General features: G+C 38.5%; 1 protein-coding gene across 8 annotated transcripts in view; it reads right to left on the reverse strand.

The window, feature by feature from the left end:
* Positions 1-5,463: 5,463 nt before the first annotated feature.
* Positions 5,464-21,289, reverse strand: part of LOC108696722 (synaptotagmin-C) — a 142,257-nt gene continuing 126,431 nt past the window's right edge. For 7 of the 8 annotated variants that reach the window (XM_018226326.2, XM_041569594.1, XM_041569595.1 and 4 more), the window contains 3 exons: positions 18,102-18,231; positions 14,811-14,940; positions 5,464-7,350 (listed from right to left, as the gene is read on the reverse strand). In XM_018226326.2, the coding sequence (XP_018081815.1) occupies positions 14,854-14,940; positions 18,102-18,231 (217 nt within the window). In that variant the 3' untranslated portion in view covers positions 5,464-7,350; positions 14,811-14,853. The remainder of the gene's footprint in view (positions 7,351-14,810; positions 14,941-18,101; positions 18,232-21,289) is intronic. The other variant, XM_041569600.1, reaches the window with a different exon arrangement.

Consider the following 21,289-nt stretch of genomic DNA (forward strand, 5'->3'; position numbering starts at 1 on the left):
TCCACTTTTCTTATTGCAGAGTCTAGAACCCGTGAGCAACATTCAGAAGTAAAAGGAGTTGGGGAGCAACACAAGCATGAAAAATGTTCCTGGGTGGTGCCAAATAAGGGCTGTGATTGGCCATTTAGTAGCCCTGTGTGGATTGTCAACCTAAATTGAGACTCTGGTTGACAGTGCACCTGGTTTTTAGGCAGCCAAAACTTGCCTCCAAGCCATTAAAATTCGTTTTTTCCCCTTTTGAAAAATGCTCCTTTTTCCCTTAGAAATATTCTCTTGTGTTTCTCCCCCTTTCTCTCTTCGAAGCTTTAGATTTTAAAGTCTTAAAACCTTCCGTGATGTGTTTGGTTATTTAGGGCATGAATCATCTCTTTTGGTCAATTTTTTTATTTTATTTATATCACTCACTGCCTTTTTTATGGAAATGGGGCCATGGGATAAAACAAAGCACGCTGGAGTGGGGAGTTGAGGGAAAATAAATGATTTATTAATACAGTCTGGTTGAGAGAGTAGACCATTAGATCCTTTTGGTCGGAATGCTGTAAACTAAGCTTTTCTAGTCAGTGGTCACATTATATGCCCTTATTATCTCTACTATAAGAACAATGCCCTTCTGCATTGATATTCATGGGAGTGGATGAATCTAATCATGAAAACCGTCTCTAACCAAACTCTAAATCAAAGTCCAGTTCAGGAACATGCGTCTAATTATGATTGAAAATATTATACAAGGTGAGTTATCCTAGGGCAGCTATACAGACATTTGTGTGTGCTTGGAATGAAACTATATGGAGGTGTATAGAATGCAGCTTCTTTCAGTACATTAGCTATGCAACCTGTGTAGGAATTTTATTGATTTGTATTTCTTCACAGCACAAGACAGGCCAAATTATATTACTAATAAAACTGATTTACTTTCTAACCTCTGGGTTCTCCCGAATGATACATGAGCTCTGATCAATGTTAGAATGAAAATATTAACTCCTTGGGCAGGGAGTGGAGGGTTAATTGTTTTGTTCGGGGAGGCTACCAATGGATGAGTTGCAATGGGAGAGCTTATAATTATATACTAGGGATGCACTGAATCCACTATTTTGGATTCGGCCGAACCCCCGAATACTTCGTGAAAGATTTGGCCGAATACCGAACCGAATCCGAACCCTAATTTGCATATGCAAAAGCTGTAAAAAAAAAGTCTTAATCTATAGCAGGACTGTCGAACTTGATGCCCAAGGGCTGAATTGGGCTCTCCATTATGGCTCCAGCCTACCAGATGGTTCACAGACTTCTTAGTGTGACATCATAATTTTATTGCAACCCAGACCACAAACATATGCCACAAGGAATAACTGTCCCACTAAACTATGGGATTTGTTCCTATCTGTTATACCAACTTTGTAAACAGTCTTAGAAAACCTTTGAAGAACATAAAATGAACCATTGGTCATTGTGAACTACCAACCATGGAAGGTTAGGACTGTACCTAACAATCATAGTAAAGTCACAGGTGTGACATCATACCTTTTACTGTAACTGTGTTGCTATAGCATAAAGCTTCCCTTCTTGATAGCTTCATGGTATGGTCCAGATCGAGAAGCATAGCACATAATGATCAGAACATTGGTAAACTGATGATTGACCATGTTAGCTCATGGATTTTTTTTAGTTCCAATGGCTCATGGATCTTTTTGCAGTGATTTTCCATACGTAAAATTGGCCTGATGTCACAGGGCACATGTATGTCGGCAAGTGCAGCGAGTAAAGTGTAATTCTAGGCAAATCACACATTGATGCTGGGCTGAAAAGGGAACCCTGGAGCTACTACCTGGTCAGGAGATATCAGTAGTTCCATCCATGGTTCATCTACAAGTTATTCTTTTCTATGAGGTTTGAAACTTATTTTTTTTTTTTAATAGAAACATATCTGAGCCCCAAGAAAAGTGGTACACTCCTTTTAAAAACATTATTTACTGGCACCTTCATACATTTGATCTGATTTCAGTAGGCATCCATTTTTCTTCTGTTGGTTCCAGTACAAACATGTCTATGGAGTACAGTGCCAGTAACAGAATATCTTCACCGTTCAATCCACCTCCAGCTTTCATAACATCCATTACAAACTTTCATCTTAAATGCTTGTTGAATAGATTATTTTCAATGCCTCTGTTTATTTTTAGAGACAGCACATTGTTCGCTGGCACCAAGTAAGTGAAGGTCAATAAACAAAAGTTACTTTGGAGAAAATTCAGGTTGATTCCAGGAAGGCTTTCAGAACAAGCTTTGGTTAAGATTTATCATACCTGGGTATATTTAACTAAATGGTAATTTTCAGCTGCTGAGAATCCTTAAAGGGAAACTATACCCCCAAAATTAATATTTAAGCAGCAGATAGTTTACATCATATATATAAGTGATATTTTAAAGAATCTTGTCAAACTGGAATATATATTTAAGTAAATATTGCCCTTTTACATCTCTTGCTTTGAACCATCATTTTCTGATGGTCTGTGTGCTGTCTCAGAGATCACCTGACCAGAAATGCTACAACTGTAACAGGAAGAAGTGTGGAAGCAAAAGACACAACTCTGTCTGTTAATTGGCTCATGTGACCTAACATGTATGGTTTGTTTGGTATGTTTGTGTGCACCGTGAATCGTATGATCCCAGGGGGCGGCCCTTATTTTTTAAAATGGCAATTTTCTATTTATGATTACCCAAAAGGCACATACTACTAAAAAAGTATATTCTTATGAAAATAGTTTATTTACATGAAGCAGGGTTTTACATATGAACTGTTTTAGGCAATATATATTTTTATAGAGACCTACATTGTTTGGGGGGGTATAGTTTTCCTTTAAAGCTGGACCTGGATAGATATGACTGTCCTATATAGTGGAGCAGAAAAGGGGTTGGCTTTGTCGAGAATTGGTGGTGTTTGGGCAGACATCGGGTATAGTTGTGGCCACGACAAACAAGGGGCATGGCCAAACCATATTAGTTTAGGTGACCTTTTTGTTTTTCTTTCAAACACAACTTCTCATTCTGTTTTATTAGCAGTGTCCACCACCCATGGGAAACAGTCAGGCAGAGTAACAACGAACCTATGGTGCTCTGGGGAGATCCTTCCACTTAAACAGAATGGTTCCCAATAAGTCCTAATGGCAGCCCTGCATTCAGAATTCCCCAGTTCAAAGTTTAAAAAACCTGCCCCTTAGGGAGATCAGACTTTAATGGAGAATCATTTTACAATTGATAACTGAGTTAAATCTTTATAGCCCAAGAGTGACACCAATCAGAGAAATCCAGTAATAAAAGGTGACAAGTTTGCTACAGGTTTAAACACATAAAGCAACCAATGAGCAAGTAGGCCATCTATTTGAAAGCAAAAAATCTTATGTATTCTATGGGTTATGACAAATTATATGCCTTAGAGTAGAAGATAGAGTGTTACACTTATAGAATGGTATGCCCGGGCACAGGTCCAGCTTAGTATATGACCACAAATTATTTCATTTGGGAGTTTAATGGTAAGTATGAAAGACATAGAGTAAAAGCAATGCCATTCTCCTATCTGAGAGCTGTTGAGTTCAAAATAAATTGCTTGGTCAAGAAAAGCAGCCTTTGTTCATGAAAATGTTGCCGCTAGAGGTCACTCTTCCCCTGGAGTCCAAGGATGAGATGTAAGTGATTTCTATGATGAGAGAAAATATGGCAACTTGCACCCATGCAATTATTTGAATGGAGGCAAAGATTTTCTTACAAAATCCGGGTTTCGGGGTAACAAATCCAATACCTGTATAGTGGTTTATAAGATCTTTACAAGGCAAATCTATGGGCAATTACATTTTCAGTAAATAGAGGTACTGAGTTTGGAAAAGCATATTTTTTTTTGCCCTCTCATATCTTGGGGGGGGCTAATGTACCCCCAGTGATTATAATCACTTACCCGAAACTCCAGGCTGGTCATCCCATGCTGGAAACTGCACCATCTCGGGGTACTACTGTAGGAGTGCCATGTTGCCTTCAAGGCTTTCCCAGTACCAGGGAAGATGGCAGGTGGGTTATACAGGTATGGGATCTGTTATCCGGAAACCTGATATCCAAAAATCTCAGTATTACGGAATACCCGTCTCCCATAAACTCCATTATAATGAAATGATCGAAAATTTATAAAAATGATTTCCTTTATATCTGTAATAATAAAACAGTAGCTTGTACTTGATCCAAATTAAGATATAATTAATCCTTATTGGAAGCAAAACCATCTTTTTGGGATTATTTAATATTTACATGATTTTCTAGTAGACTTAAGGTATGAAGATCCAAATTATGGAAAGATCCGCTTTCTGGAAAACCCCAGGTCCCGAGCAGTCTGGATATTAGGTCCCATACCTGTATTTGGGCTTTGGAACCCCCACTGAGAAACTGTGGGCAAAATGTCATACCTAACTTTGCAAGGGTCTGAATTAAGCAGGTTTAAATTTGTGAGCAAAATGTTGCTGAGTTCTGTAACATTAATATAAAGCAATCGTATAAATGCCATGACTTTGAGCAGGAGAGAAAGGCACAGTTGACTGGCACACAACATAATTTATGGGGGGGTCCTTAAAGGAGAACTAAAGCTGAACTAAAGAAGTAGCTAGAAATGTTGTACATAATGTTTTGGGCTTCTGTACCAGGCCAAGGCAACCACAGCCCTTTAGAAGTAAAGATCTGTGTCTCCAAAGATGCCCCAGTAGCTCCCCATCTTCTTTTCTGCTGATTGACTGCACATGCTCTGTGCTGCTGTCACTTACTGAGGTTAGGGATCCACTCACAATATACAGTACACATAGAATAGAAATGTCACAATATAAGGCTGATTAGTAATTAATACAGATAATTACTACATGACAGCACAGAAATAAACCAGTGCAATTAGCATCAGAATGTAATAATTAGCCCTGTAGCATCATCTTATATTAAAGGCCAAACTCATGTTCTGCTGGATAATTTGAAACGACCCCTAAGCTTAGCTTCTCAACAGCTGCTCAGAGCCCACTGAGCATGTGAGTGTCACAGACACTTTCCAAGATGGTGACCCCTGTGACAAGTTTGAAGTCCTGGATCATTGCTGCTATTGACAAGCTGAAACTTTCGGCTGGTGCAATAAATTTATATAAAATATGGCATTTTTAACCATATTCATTTTTAGGGTTTGGTTCTCCTTTACACATTTGAGTTCAAATAAATAAATCACCATTTTGATTTTTAATTTCACATTTTTATTTTTTTTTTTGTAATTTTTTTTTATTTCTGGTATGGCTTTGCAGATGGCAACTGTTAAAAATGAGCATTTTCTCACACACTGAAAACAAACAAATGTTATACTTTTTTCCCCCCCAACAAATTACAGACGTGCACTTGGTTCCAGTTTCCTTAAATGTTTCACTTTCAATGAATCACCTTTAAAACTTTCTTTTTACATTTCCCTTCTCCCACAATTGGCGAGTTTCCTACGGAACTGAGAACTCCCTGGCGAAACTTTAGAGCATGCTATGAATTCCATGCAATCCCCAGTCTATTCATTTGTAGGAGAGGAACATATAGAAAGTACCAGGGGCTAAAATAAACCCACCCACTTAGGAGTGATAAAAAGTATATATATTCATATTGTAGTTTTTGTAACCGTATATATATTTTTTAATAGATTTCTAAAATCGAAATTTAAAATTGCCAATGTCTTTGTTCTTGTGTGATCATATTTATCTTGCCAAATTTTATATGTCCATTGTCCGGGACTATTTATAAAAATTAATTGAAATCTTGATTTTACTATTTTTAACTGGTATAAAGTATAAAAAGAGAATCTTTCACAAATTAAAAAAAAAGCATATAATAATGGAAAGATCTTGGAACACGCGACCTTAGGAAAATATTAAGACACCGTGATGGCCTTTAATGAGGTGGCTGTGATAGAGCACATTCTTCTTTTTAAGCAAATGATATAGCGCTTGAGACATATCTTTTAAAACTTCAAATGGGTCTACAGAAGGCAGAAACCAGGAGCAAAATAACTACAAATTGGTCATTGTACAAGCACAAACCCTGGTCCTTTTTTTTCACATTTGCATGAAGAGCTTTCAGCATGGCTACTTGTATTTTGATAAATGCATGTATTTCCTTTTATTCTTGTCATACTACTTCAAAAAAATGAGTACTGGAAGGCAACAATCTGTTTCTACCAAGAAACATTCTCCTTGATCTTCTCTTACTAGAAAAGTGCCAATTAAATCCAAGTGCCCTGATCGTCTCATGCTCCTTCGCGTCATTTTAATGACCACGAGCTGGTCGTCCTTATCGTCTCTTCTCCTATAGAAGATTTCTGCTTGTGTGTCCGCCTTCAGATGGTCACGATCACACCATAAACATGTAGCAAGTGATTGTACTCAGGACTCTCACTCATCTTAATAACAATGTTATATATAACTTTGTATAGGAAGAAGGGAAACCATCAAGTACCACTCAAATGGACATCATTTTTTTTCAATCTCACGCACACATACAGAATGTACAATATTACAATAGAAAGACAGTCGACATAAAAATGCCTATTTCTTGCTCCCAGTGGACAGGGCCATATAAGTTATTTTGCTGTTCACTGATTTAACATAATCAGATCCTTCACAGTAAACTCTCCCTGTACCACCATTCTCCTCATAACATCAGCCTCCTTTGTAAATGAGTTCTTGAGAACAGTGTTCATCGTGAATCCATCATCCAACTAACCTCATGGTTTTTAACACTGGAAGTCACTCTAATGGTGCAGGGGACATTCCCTTATCATTAAGCCGTTAGGTGTAAAATAAGGGGTGCTATTAAGACCATGATGGAAATATTTCTGAAGCCAAGCACTGCTTCTCCTGCCCAGGGAGGTAAAATGAGGCTGAGCAGAGATACCATTTCCATAACATGCAAAACACTCTGGTGGGGTTTCCTCCTTCTGCTGCTCAAAGGTCTTGCCCCTAGAGATTTAGAGTTGCTCTGGAGAACCTTCTTCATTGCATTATCCATGCTGTGTTTAGTGCATTGCTGGAGTTTGATATGGTGACTAACAGTCCATCATTGTCCTCTCTGAAATAACGGTGTCCAAAAAAAAAGATCTTCAACGTTCACCATGAACTGGTAGAGATTGACCAATGTGAGTACTCTATGGCTTTTTTTTTTTTTTTGAAAATCAAAATGCACCTGAAGTATTCTGGTGCATCGAATAGCCTTTTCTTCTTTACTTCGTCTCCAGGAGTCTTTACCCCCTCCTCATGAAAACTACAAATGAAGAGGAAATAGACAGAGTGACGCATGTGACTTGACGACCTAAAAATGTAATAAAGAGGAAAAGTTTTGGTAATGATGATATATGCACAATTTCGCAAACAGATATTATATATATTGCCTTAATAACCAGGCAATTCAATAAACAGCTATCACTGAAATAACAAACCAGGGCACAAATGTTTCACAAGCATTGCAATGATGTATCCTCAGAGATAAACCTTAATGTAGATATGGAGAACAGGAGAAACAATGTAGAAACAAAGATTAATTTGCTGAACAGCCTTTCAGCTCTGTACCAAGGAATGTAAAGGCTGTAATTGTCAACGAGCATTACATGTAGATTAATGTTTGAACAGATATTACAGTGTCCGGGTGAAACAGGTTGAACTGACTTAGTTTTGACGTTGCACAAAATACACAATATATCTATCACAACATTCATTATAGTGGAAAAAAGTTTGATAATGATGAAATATGCTTCCCCTAGATGTTGCTTCCCTTTTTAACACAACAAAGGCAAATTATGAAAGTGTTGCAACTAGATAAATGTTTCAGGAATACAAAGAACCCACGTGTTGGCTAAAATATTTTGGCAAGATTTGGATTCACAAAGCTAAACCTTTAAAGGGATTCTGTGGCAGGAAAATATGTTTTTTTTTCAAAACACATCAGTTAATAGTGCTGGTCCTGCAGAAATTTGCACTGAAATCTGTTTTTTCTTTTTTTTAAAAGAGCAAACCGTTATTTTTGGTATATTTAATTTTGAAATTAAATATACCAATTCCCAGGTGCTCCCAGTCATGTGACTTGTGCTCTGATAAACTTTAGTCACTCTTTAGGGTTTAAGCACACAGGCAGATTCGGGAAGATTTAGTCACCTGGCGACTAATCACCTCTTCTGCTCTCCGAACTTCCTTCCCGCTGCCTGCCGGCTGCTATAATGACAAAACGCCAGTGCCAATGCACTTGCGGCGCTTTGATTTCCGAACACACCCGAAGTTGCCTCACAAGAAATTTCGGGCGACTTCGGAAATCGAAGGGTCGCGAGTGACTAAATCTTACCGGATCTGTCTGTGTGCTTGAATCCTTACTGCTGCACTGCAATTTGGAGTGATAACACTCCCCCCTCCCTTTCCCATACAGCAGCCTAACAATAGAACAATGGGAAGGTAACAGATAACAGCTCCTTGGTACATATGAGAATATCACTCAATAGTAAAAATCCATGTCCCACTGTGATTCCTTCAGTTACATTGAGTAGGAGAAACAACAGCCTGCGTAAAGCAGTTCCACCCTGAAGGGCTGGCTCTTTCTGACACACATGACCAGGCAAAATGACCTGAGATGCACCTACAGCCAATATTACAACTAAAAAACAATATACTTGTTGGTTCATGAATATAATTTTATATAGTAAAGTGAATTATTTCCATATAAATCATGACAGTATCCTTTTAATGCAATATATTTTGCTCATAGAATATTTCATTTTCTTGATTGTACACCCATATAATGTGCTTTACAGAATCAGGGAGGCTTATTGGATGCAACAATGAAGCTGAATATCTTCAATGGAACCTCCACCACAGTCAATACATCATCCAAGCCATTTAACTGGATCTTAAAGCGACATGTTCCAGGTTTTACCAGGAATGTGTCACTATGTATATATAAATATATATATATATATATATATATATATATATATATATATATATATATATATATTTATATCATCTAGTGCAATCTTTTCTCCAGCTCATCCCTTACTAACATGTGTCACACTAAGACAAGGCTTAGTAAAATATCTTTGTGCTGGCTTTTTTGGCTGTGGCACGCCATTTTGAGGCTAGAGGACAATGTTCTGGTAGGCTGCCCCCGCAACACAAACTAACTGAGGAAGCTGCTCTTCTTGAAGCAATGTTACACAGTTATAGAGGGGGAGATGGGGGGCACACATCCATTAGAAAAGAATAGCAGGCTAGGGTTTATATAGGCACACCGACAGGTTCCTGTTACAATTGAAACATGTCATTATCCCTTTAAAGGAGAACTAAACCCCCATACCAAAAAAGCCCCCTTATCTGCCTGGCATTGCCCCCCTCGCCTCCCTGCACTGTGTATTGGTAAATAAAAGCCCTTAACAAAATCTGACCCTAGCGCAGCAGAGCACCAGAGCTCCAGGGCACCATCTTCCTCTGATTGGTTTTCTTTCGGGACTCAACGCCGATTTGAGCATGCGCAGTTTAAGCCGATGCCTGACTTGGCCCAACTGTGCATGCTCTCGCAGGCGTCGTATTGACAAAGAGACCCAATAGAATGCAAACGGGCAGAAGATGGTGCCCTGGAGCTTCACTGCATTTTAGGGTCAGATTTTTTTTTTTTTACTAATGCATAGTGCGGGAGGGAGAAGGGAGGGGAAGCAATGGCAGGCAGTTAAGAGGATTTTTTATGGTACCGGGGGTTTAGTTCTCCTTTACGTGAAAAGTGAAAAGCAGAGGGCAAAGCTGCATTATGATTATCTTCATCAAAGGTCATTTGCAACCTCAATCACAAGTATATTTGTATTAAAATGGAATGCAAAAGTTCTGCTCATTGACATTATTATTGAACCATTAAAAGTCCAAATGTATATATAGCTGCACCAAGCACCACAGGAACCTTCCTGCCTCTTCTTCTGAATTTCAGCAAATGTTCCTATTGATGCAGTAGAACCTACAACCACCTGAATTTAATTCCAGGGTTCCCACGGCAAGTCGTATCAATAGACACAAAAGAAGTCATAAAAGAATCTCTAAAGAATCACAAGCTAATGTCATATTAACAGCAAACATAAACAGCTGCATGGGATGCAATGGCAATTCTTAAAATTGACCCAATTTATAAAACAATGCACATGCAGTCCCATTCCTTTTGTGGTCTATTGGATGCATTTGCAACCAATGATGATGATGATGATGGAATTCTGGGAAAAACATTGGGTTGTGTGTAGAAAACATCCATACGAAAATTACAGTTTGCTTGTCATAAATGACCTTTACTCTCCCTTATTCAGCAGGGGAATTAATCAGAAGCAGTACAGAGCTGACGGAACCAAATTGCAAGAAAGGGTAGTCTAACTCCATATTACTAATAGATCTTCACATATTGTTTAGTCCATAATATTTACCCTAACTTTACATGAGAAAACCATCTGCGATGTATTCCAAAAGGGGTGGAATTAGCAGGGGTGTAGAGGTCATGTCCCCACCAGAGCCCTAGATCATAAGGAGGTCCTGTCGGTCACCCCATGAAATGCCAGTGCAGGAGCTGGGGATATAGATGCATGGGGGGCCCATGGACCTCTTGTTAAGCTACTGGTGCTCCTAATTGTGCAATTTGTCTTTAAGAACTGTAGCTAAATATTGCATTTACTGATTTGTGCATTATTCTCCAGTGTATTGTTCACAAACAGATATATTCTGAGCACTGGAAAATCACGCTTGAGTAGTTCTGCCCCTAAAACAGTACGTGAGTGCAATTTCTAGCTTTGGACATTCTGCACAAATGTTGGGCATTCATTCTGTTTATTCATACATGAGAGCTAATCAAGCAATTTTCAGAAGCAGAATTTCCAATTAGCAGTGCTCATTAAGGCTGACAGACAGAACCATTAATAAAGCATTAAGCACGGAATGAAGATCTGAAGCTTCAGTGTGTTAAGGCAGCATAAAATAAAAACAGTTCTAACAATGACGTACAATGGGTGTAAGTCATTTAATTAATGCCAAGCTCGTGGATCTTTTCCTAAGTTTTGACTTGATTTATAGAATGTGTAACAGTGATCAAGACTTGCAGATGTTCCAGATGAGCCAGTATACAACATGAGGATCCTCAATTCCATATTGCTGTGTAATATTATCAGTTCCCCTCCTCTGCAGCCTGGATTTTATAGACGTTAAGAAAAGGTGGGGTATTGCACATTTGCCCCTAGACTGGTTTATCTAGTGAGTGTCTCCACCTTTGTTGTACCTGCCTTAATTCATAACAAATATAGATATAGATAGGGGCATAGGACCTGTTATCCAGAATGCTCGGGACCTGTGGTTTTCTGGATAACTGATCTTTCCATAACTTGGATCTTCATACCTTAAGTCTACTAGAAAATCTTGTAAACATTAAATAAACCCAATAGTATGGTTTTGCTTCCAATAAGGATTCATTATACCTTAGTTTGGATCAAGTGAAAGCTACTGTTTTATTATTACAGAGAAAAAGGAAATACTTTATAAAAATTTAAATTATTTGATTAAAATGGAGAGATGGCCTTCCCATAACTCATAGCTTTCTGGACAACGGGTTTCCATCTAACAGATCCCATACCTGTAACTGAAATGCACAGTTACAACTATCTATCACCCAACATCCTACAGCAGGGATACCCAACCTTTTGAAGCCATGAGCAACATTCAGAAGTAAAAGGAGTTGGGGAGCAACACTAGTATGTAAAATGTTTTTGGGGTGCCAAACAAGTGCTGTGATTGGCCATTTAAAAGCCCTTATGTGGATTGTCAACCTACATAGAGGCTCTGTTTGGCAGCGAACCTGGTTTTTATACAACAAAAACTTGCCTGGAATTCGAAAATAAGCTCCTGCTTTAAGGCTACTGGAAACAACATCCAAAGGGTTGGAGGGGAACATGTTGCTCACAAGCTACTGGTTGGGTATCACTGTCCTACAGCATTTATTATCTCTGTGAGGTGGCCCTTCCATAATTCAGAGCTTTCTGGATAACAGATCCCATGCCTGTACATTGACACGTTACCATAAACTAACACAAAGCAGAATAGATAGGTGGAGAGGGCAATCAAGAAGACCCTTCAATGAGCAATCCTTTGTAGGTGGAACTACTACACTAAACTATTTGAGTAAATATAGCCTCCAGTATATAGTCACCCTGAAATGTGTTTTCTATACGTCTAGATAGCCTCATTTTATATAAGCTTACATGCTATATGAATACCTGTTTAAATGCTCTGTTCGTAAATGCTCAAGTCATTTTCAACCTTATTAAATGGTTCCTTGTATGGATTAATGGTTTCTGTATCCACACTTTATTTGTTATTCTCAACTAAACTCATTCTGTTGGGGCAAACAGAAGAACTGCATGGAGCCAGGCCTGCTAACTGTACCAGATATATCTTCTTTTACAGCTAAACTCTCCAACCAGAAGAAAATGGAGATAAATTGAGGAAACGGCACAGACAGAAGGAGACAGATATCTGACCAAATCCTTAACTTTAAACACTAGGCTTTTTCATTCTGAGGGACATCTTGCCGTGTCCTTTCTTAGTAATCAATTTTATTTTCACTTATAATTTCCTGTACTTGTAAACGCCCTTTACCTCTTCATTCAGGACATTGGATCAGAGTCTGTTTCATTCAGGCAGTAAAGGATTTATGGCTGCAAAGGTTCTCTAACTCACCCCTAGTTAGTCTGGGCCTCAGTTAGGCTATACGTGATACTTAATGTAGATGTCATTGTAGACAGATGTGAACCATATTTTACCGTAATTGCTTCCTTGACTGCAAACTCTCTTCGCCTAGGAAAATGTACTTGGTTTTAAACCTGTCAAGGCTATGGAACACTCTTTGTCAGGATGAGGGAGAATTGCCAAAAGCAATAATAATAATATAAGAAAACCATGCAAATATGTGAATTCAACTGCAGTAAATTCCATAATGGTAAGATTCACAAAAAGACTCTGTTGAGTAAAATTCCCACAGCTTAATGGCTATTTAAAGTGGACCTGTCATCCACACAGAAAAAGCTGTTTAATAAAAGTCCTTTTTAAGTTAAACATGAAATCCAAATTCTCATTTTTATTAAAGCATTCATAGCTGTTGTAAACTTATTTAAAAATCTCAGCTGTCAATAAAATATTGTCTGCCCCTCCTCTATGTCTTAGGCATAGAGGCGGGGAAAGCAATTACTTTCACTTTCAATTCAGCACTTCCTAGATTTCATTGTTCTCCCCACTAGTGATGGGTGAATTTGGGGCATTTTGCTTCACAGAAAAATTCACAAATTTCCCACGAAATGGTGAAAAATTTGCAAAACGGCGCTGGCGTCTCGTTTTTGATGCTGGCGTCCATTTGGGACACCAGCTTCCATTTTTTTGGATGCCGGCGCAAGTTCGCTGGTGAATTTTCGCTGTGGTTTCGCGTCGGCAAATCAGGGGAATTCGCCGCGAATTCGCACCTGCCGAATAAATTCGCCCATCACTACTCCCCACATTCCTCCATTTCTCTTAACCATTAAATTATGTAGAAAGGGAATGGGGATGGACATCGGGTCCCCCATTCTGGTGTACAAACAAGATTCTGAGATGATACAAGGCTTGTCTTAATAACAGTGTCCACAATATGGCTCCAGCCTGCTTGTTATAATTATGAATTCCCAAACAAAAGGAAACAAGATTCAAACAATTTATACAGCGTAATTAAAGTTCATTTTGCTTGAGTAACATGATAAAATAGGATTTGGAATAATGTTTTTGGGTGACGGCTCCCCTTTAAAAATGCAGGCATTTACCTACTAGTGTTTCTTATATATTCTTATATAACTATATGTTTCATATATCTGTATAATACATCCCATTTACAAAAACAGCTATTGAGAATATGCAGTTATGGTTTTGTCTCTAGTATCCAAAAAGGATATTATTAAATCAGAGAAGGTCTCAGTTATAAGGAAAAGTTGACCAAGTTGCCGTTGTTTTCACTGGAGAAGAGGCACTTAAAGGAGGGATATGAGAACTGCTTATAAATATAGGGACCATACAATGAACTTCAGCAATAAAATTGTAGAACCTTCCATAGGACAAAATGTATAATTTTAGGCTTGGTACAGGAATGGGATCCGTTATCTGGAAACCTGTTATTCAGAAAGCTCTGAATTACGGCATGGCAGTCTCCTATAATCTACATTTTATCCAAATACTTTTAAACAATTATTTATTTTCCAACCTTGTACTTGATCCAAACAAAGTTAGAATGATTCCTTATTGGAAGAAAAACCAGCCTGTTTGGAGTATTTAATGTTTACATGATTTTCTAGTAGACTTAAGGTATGAATTACGGGAAGATTTGTTATCTGAAAACCCCTAGGTCCCGACCATTCTGTCTAACATACAATGTTACTCAAATGAACTCTTAGTATGAAGTTGATCCAAGTACTGGTCTGTTTGACCTCTTGGAGTCAAGATAGAACTTTAACCCCTGAGGAAGCCTTCCTCTGGATCAACTTGCACTTGAACTTTAAAACCTACACCCAGTTGGAGCAGTTGAAAACTGTCATCTTGCAAATCATCTTTAGTACCACAGTTGTGTCTAATGGACAGTAAGTTCAATAACCATCCATATATGAACCATGACTCTCAGTGTTTACAACAATAATTCTTTCTAATGTTATAGTAATGTACATTTCACAAATGCAGAGTGTGTTTACTTATACTTACAGCTCTTGTGATCTGTTTCTCTCTTCCTAGATAGAAAAAGCTCCTAGTCAGACTGTGTATTGTCCACTATTATGCTTGGCTTGTCTCGTGGCGGGGGTGATTTAGTCATAAAACTGTTTAATGCTTTCTCCTGCACAAATCAATAAAAGACAGTTTATCAAATTGCATACAATGGGGTGGAAAATCAAGGTGTTGCACCATAGGGTGTACACATACACTTAACACAAGGTACTTTGTACATCAGCAACAATTGCATACAGTAAACTGTATATACAGCAGAAGATAAAGTTCTGTATCCCTGGCTGCTAACTTTTTTATTGAGGTCCAAGAACCTTACTTAGTTAACTGAGCATTCTGAGATTTGTAGTTGAACCGATATGAAATAAGGAATATCAGGACTTTGGAGCCACAATAAATCCCATAGCAGTCCAAATGTTCTAAAACAGCTTATTTTTGTAATAGGTTAAATAATGTCCAGCTCTGTACTTCATGATACCACATCATGTTTATTATGAGATCTAGTCGTATCATTTCACATTTGGAGTCCACATCCTATGCAGTTAAGACTCACTGAGCCAGAATAATGCTATGTCCAGAACTATATGAAATTACCAATCCATAGAAGACTAACTATAAATTTGTATTTGTTTTGTCTAAATACTTATTCAGCTATTATGCAAACTAATGGTTGATGTTATTATAGCTCGAAAACTGTGATCACCAGTTATGTCATACACGTTGGCTTATATTGGAAGAACTCATGTAACCCCTGTAAACAATAGCAACCAATAAACATTAGTCTAGTGTAGTCTACAGCAAGTACAATAAGTAAAGCTGGCCATACATGGGATGATTAAAGTTGCTTACCCTGCCCTTCCAGAGTTGTCAGCTTACTAGCTGCATATGGGGTTGTTGGGGCAGTGAGATATCTGGCTTAAAATTGGCCAGATAACTATCATGGAGGTTTTAAGATTTAATTGGACTTCAGCAGACTCTTTATACAGATTTCATCTGTGCATTGATGTGGTTCTCACAGTTCTCTATAGGCCTGCAGTATGATCTGATCATTGCTTAATGGGAGAAACAGTAGATTCTGCCCAATTCAGCCAATCACATGCTGGACCAAATCTTGCCAAATTATCAAGGACTTCATTTGCACATTGATGCAGTTCTCACACAACAGTTCTGTAGGCCTGCAGTAGGAACTGAATGTTGGCCAATGGGGGTACAATTGATTCTGCCCAATTCAGCCAACCACATGCTGGGCAAAATATCACCAAACTAGCGGATCCTTAAGAGTATGGAAGGTTTAAAGATAGCAATTAATTGGTCACATAAAACTACTACCATTCTCATTAACTAGTCATAATTAGTTCAACAGAAACCTTTTGTTGGAAAGAGAATAATTTAAACGTCTGACTTAACTAAAGGTGGCCATACTTGGGCCGAGAAGAGTCAGCAGAATATGGGACCTTCAGCCAGTCATCAAAATCTGGCTGAAAATCGGGCAGGCTTAAAATTCTCGTCGGATGGAGGACCACAACAGTTCATTGATGTGGTCATCAATCCCACCACCTGCATTCCTGGCCTTGTGATCCAATTGTTGGGACCTAGGGCCCATGACAGAATCTGCCTGATACTGGTGCAAAATCCGCTCGTTTGTCAACCACTCCTAATGAATGGACCTGCCCATGTATGGTCACCTTAAGTCAAGCATTTAATTTATATCTGGAAATGCATTTGCAGGATCAATGTATAGACCTATAGGAGATCTGGACAGCCTGTTGAAAGAGTCTATTGAAAGTGTCCTTGGAGGTGACCATACACAGATGATCAGGAAGCGTGCATTTTGGCAAATGAGCAATCTAATCCAAGATCTAAACATAGTGAATTTGGAGCAAGTAAACTTTGAATATCAGCAATTTTGTTACTATCAAAAAATTCTAAACAAATCTTGAAAAAAAATTCACTCAAATTGACTCAGCCTTTCCCGAGGCTGCAAAATGATCTTGCTTTTGTTATATTTCTTTTGAAGATAAATGACAGCAGCAAAAGGAAGCAGAGAAGCGTTCAGCAGAAATCCAAAGAACCCTGCTGTGTTCTTATCAGTGCCATTACTAACACAAACTCATGCCTCCTCTAGGCATCAATCAGGGAACAATGTTGGGCTGGTAAACTTCTCCATTCCCTTTAAAATCTGTCACAATGGGAAAATGAGACTGCGAATAAAGAAGAAGTGTTATGAAAGCACCCCACAAGTTTTTAGAGAGTGTTGTCAGCAAGCTTATTATCTAAGGGGGAGTGGTATTTCATGATTGAGGGATCTCTGGTTTAAGACTACGGAAGTAGGATTCTATAGAACGAGTAAAGGTAAAGTCTGTTCTACCAAATTGTGCTCACCACGAAACAATTTTTAATCATTAAGGATGGGTGCAATGGTAGTGTGACTATGACATTTATGCAATAAAGACAAGAAATCCTCTGTACTCACCTAAATCAATATACAGTATCAAGGACAATAATGTTTTGTGCCACTAAAAAAACCCTCCCCTTTAACGGAGAACTAAACCATAAAAATGAATGTGGCTAAAAATGCCATATTTTATATACTGAACTTATTGCACCAGCCTAAAGTTTCAGCTTGTCAATAGCAGCAATGATCCAGGACTTCAAACTTGTCACAGGGGGTCACCATCTTGGAAACTGTCTGTGACACTCACATGCTCAGTGGGCTCTGAGCAGCTGTTGAGAAGCTAAGCTTAGGGGTCATCACAAATTATTCAGCAGAAACTAAGGTTAGTCTGTAATATAAGATGATGCTACAAGGCTGATTATTAAATTCTGATGATAATTGCACTGGTTTCTGTGCTGCCATGTAGTAATTATCTGTATTATTTACTAATCAGCCTTATATTGTGACATTTCTATTCTATGTGTACTGTATATTGTGAGTGGGTCCCTAAGCTCAGTAAGTGACAGCAGCACAGAGCATGTGCAGTGAATCAGCAGAAAAGAAGATGGGGAGCTACTGGGGCATCTTTGAAGACACAGATCTTTACTGCTAAAGGGCTGTGGTTGCCTTGGGCAGGTAAAGAAGCACAAAACATCACGTATAACATTTCTACCTACTTCTTTAGTTAAGCTTTAGTTCTCCTTTAAAGGAAACAGGGACTGATTTACCTACAGATGGCCACTGGTTGAAACTGGCTGTTGCAATGCTACACCTCCAAACATACACCTCCATGTTCCCCCTGGCAGAAGATTCGAGGGAAGAAGCTGCTTGATATTTACCTCTACCAGTTGATGCCAGTGCTCTATGGGTTTTCTGGGGTTTGCCAACATCTCATTCCAGTGTTCTCTGCCCTGCATATCAGCGTCGCTTCCCACCCGGCACATTCCAATGACCTCGTTGTGCCCTATACTAGACAAGAAAAATAAAAAAAAACACAAAAGTTATTCACACTCCCTGTTAATCAAATGACAGCTTTATTGATGAACACATTGAAGACATGCATTTATCTGCATTATCTATGAAAGAAATATAAAAATATTTCAGTTAACTCCCAGCACCCCAACCGTTAACTCTTAGTAAGAAGTTGGAAGTTGTTCCTCAGCAACTGTTTTGGTAAAGTAGGACAATCACAATGTAATACACAATAAAAGTCATTTACTATGACCCTGGATGGAAGTGCTAGAGTACTAAGGACCACAACTGCAAAAGGGGTCTGGCTGTACTCAACATCTAGACTAGAAATCCAGAGCTACATTAGGTGTAGCACACAATGTTATAGGGCACAAGTCAACTATGTCCTTACAGGCTGCCATAGAGCAGGGCCCTTATTACTACGTAACCACCCAATGTAACAATATGTTATATTTGAGGTTCTTTATGGTCTGGCATAATGCTAATTTGGTGCTTATATTCAAAAAATTATCCTGCTCTCAGCCTGAAAACTATAGGCCAGTTAGTCTGACATCAGTGATTGGAAAGCTTATGGAGTAATACTTGACTACAATGCAAATCACATTATTATGTGTTTGCGCCAGCCTTTTATGTACCACAGATCTGGGTAAATTTAGAAATATTGGCCTGGAACATAGTTAGTCATTGGGTAGAGAACTGGCTAAAAGATAGACTACAAAGAGTAGTGGTAAATGGAACATTTTCTAATTAGGTCAGTGTTGTTAGTGGAGTACTATAGGGCTCTGTCCATGGTCCTTTTTAACTTGTTTATTAATGACCTGGAGGAGGGCATTGAAAGTACTGTTTCTATTTGTTGCCGAGGATACTTAATTGTGCAGAAATATAGGTTCTTTGCAGGATTTTGCCACTTTAAAGAGTGATTTGTCTAAGTTGGAAAACTGTGCCGCAAACTGGAAAATTGTGTTCAGTGTTGATTAGTGCAAAGTTATGGACTTTGGTAGAAATAATAATGCTAATTATACAATAAATGGTCATGTGTTGGAGGTAATTGAGAAGGATCTGGGGATATTTGTAGATAACAATACTGTATAATTCTAGGCAGTGTCATTCCATGGCTACCAAAGCAAATAAAGTACTTTCTTAAATAAAAAAGGGGCATTGACTCAAGGGATGAAATCATAATTGTGCCTTTTTAATTCTCTGGTAAGACCTCATTTTAAGTATGCAGTGCAGTTTTGGGCTCCAGTCCTTAAGAAGGATATAAATTAGCCTGAGACCTGGAACTAAACTGGTTAGTGGGATGGAATATTTGAATTATGAGGGTAAACTGTCAACGTTGGTGTTGTTTTTTCTGGAAAAAAGACACTTGCAAGGGAACATGATTACACTTTACAAATACACTAGAGGGCATTATGGGGATCTTTTTTCTAATAAAAAGGATTTACACACCAACCATTTTTTCCAGTAAAAGGGATAAATGCACCAACTCTTGAGACTAGAAGAACATGACTTTCATTTGAAGTAGAAGTAGTGTAGGTGGTTACTTCAAGCCTTTAAGAGTAACTTGGATGATTTCTTGGACAAGTATGAATCACTTTTTTTGTGATACTAAACTTTACAATTAGTAGAGCTATAGGTATCAATAGTATGTATATGTGAGTGTATAGTTAGGTTGGTATAAGTATGTGTATATATGTGCACTGGAGTTCAAACTTGGGTGAATTTTCATTTTTATCAACCCAACTTTGTAACTATGTCATTTGTAATATAACCAAAGGTATATTTTAGCCAAAAAAGCTTCCTTTTAGTGCAGGTCCCTCGCCATTTTAGGAAAAAACTGAAGATTAAAGGAACTACTTTGCCCTGCACAAACAGTTTTTAGAAAGTGTATACAAAAGATCATTTTGTGTGCACAGCCTACTAGCAATGTGGCGTTTAGGGATTTTCCAAGCCAAGTTTTGAGCATGGAAACTGCTGTAAACCTAAGCCTTATATCGATAGATCTCCTATTGTAGTTGTGAAGTTTGCATATTCCTGCTATGGCTTATCAGGTATTTTCCAATGCTGAGCCAAACTCCAATCTAGTGAAAAACATAAATTATCATTGCAGAGATTAGAACACAGTGGGATAGCAGGATGCAGTAAAGTCTTCTGGCAAAGTAGGAAAGCAGCGTATTGCTTATCAGAAAGAGCCATTCTACAATGGCAATCACATCATAATGTAGCTCTGCTCATTTATTATTTTCCAAAAAAGGCCAACAGATTTATTTCCAACTATGTTCTCCAGATATCAAAAGAACGGCAATCACATACTTGCCATTATCAAAGCTTAGAAGTAGATATTATTTAAAATTAAAATCCCCAATTATAAGCATCAATGCACAATTCAAGAGAAAATAAGATACAGAGAGAGGGGCACATCTCTATAAAGACTTGTATCTCAGGGTACAATTTGCAAATTGCATTGGGGCAAAGTGCAAAAAGCTTGAGCTCTGTCGCTTACCCCCATTTGTGTACAATAATTAGCATTTTTATTATAGAAAAGGTCACCATATTAAGTAGGAACTGTCAACCTATTCATACAAATCCCAGCAACTGTTGAGAGAAGAATATAATGGACTTTATAGACCTGTAAGAGCCGAAAGCCAGGTTGGGAGGAGGGTGTTTTATGACCCCAAGTGTAATTGTGGTGTATGGGGTCAATTGTGGTGTATGGTGTCCTTGGGAAAGGGGTCCCAGGAGGGAGGAATTAATGCTGCCCACTATCACTTGAAGATTCAACGATGTTGCAGAAGGTGTCGGCATATTGGGTAGCCCATTGAGATTTGTAAGAATCCCAACTGATGGATGTTTTATTCATGGTCTCTAGTGATGGGCGAATTTATTTGCCAGGCACGAGTTTGCGGCGAATAAATTCGCGAAACGCCCGCGAAAATTCGCGGAAAAAACAGGCGCCGGCGTCGAAAAAACGGGCGCTGGCGTCTCGTTTTTGACGCCGGCGCCCGTTTTTGACGCCGTTTCGCGAATTTCGCGCGAAATTCGCTAATTTTTCGGC

The sequence above is a fragment of the Xenopus laevis genome, chromosome 7L (genome assembly GCF_017654675.1).
Source record: "Xenopus laevis strain J_2021 chromosome 7L, Xenopus_laevis_v10.1, whole genome shotgun sequence".
Lineage (NCBI taxonomy): Eukaryota > Metazoa > Chordata > Amphibia > Anura > Pipidae > Xenopus > Xenopus laevis.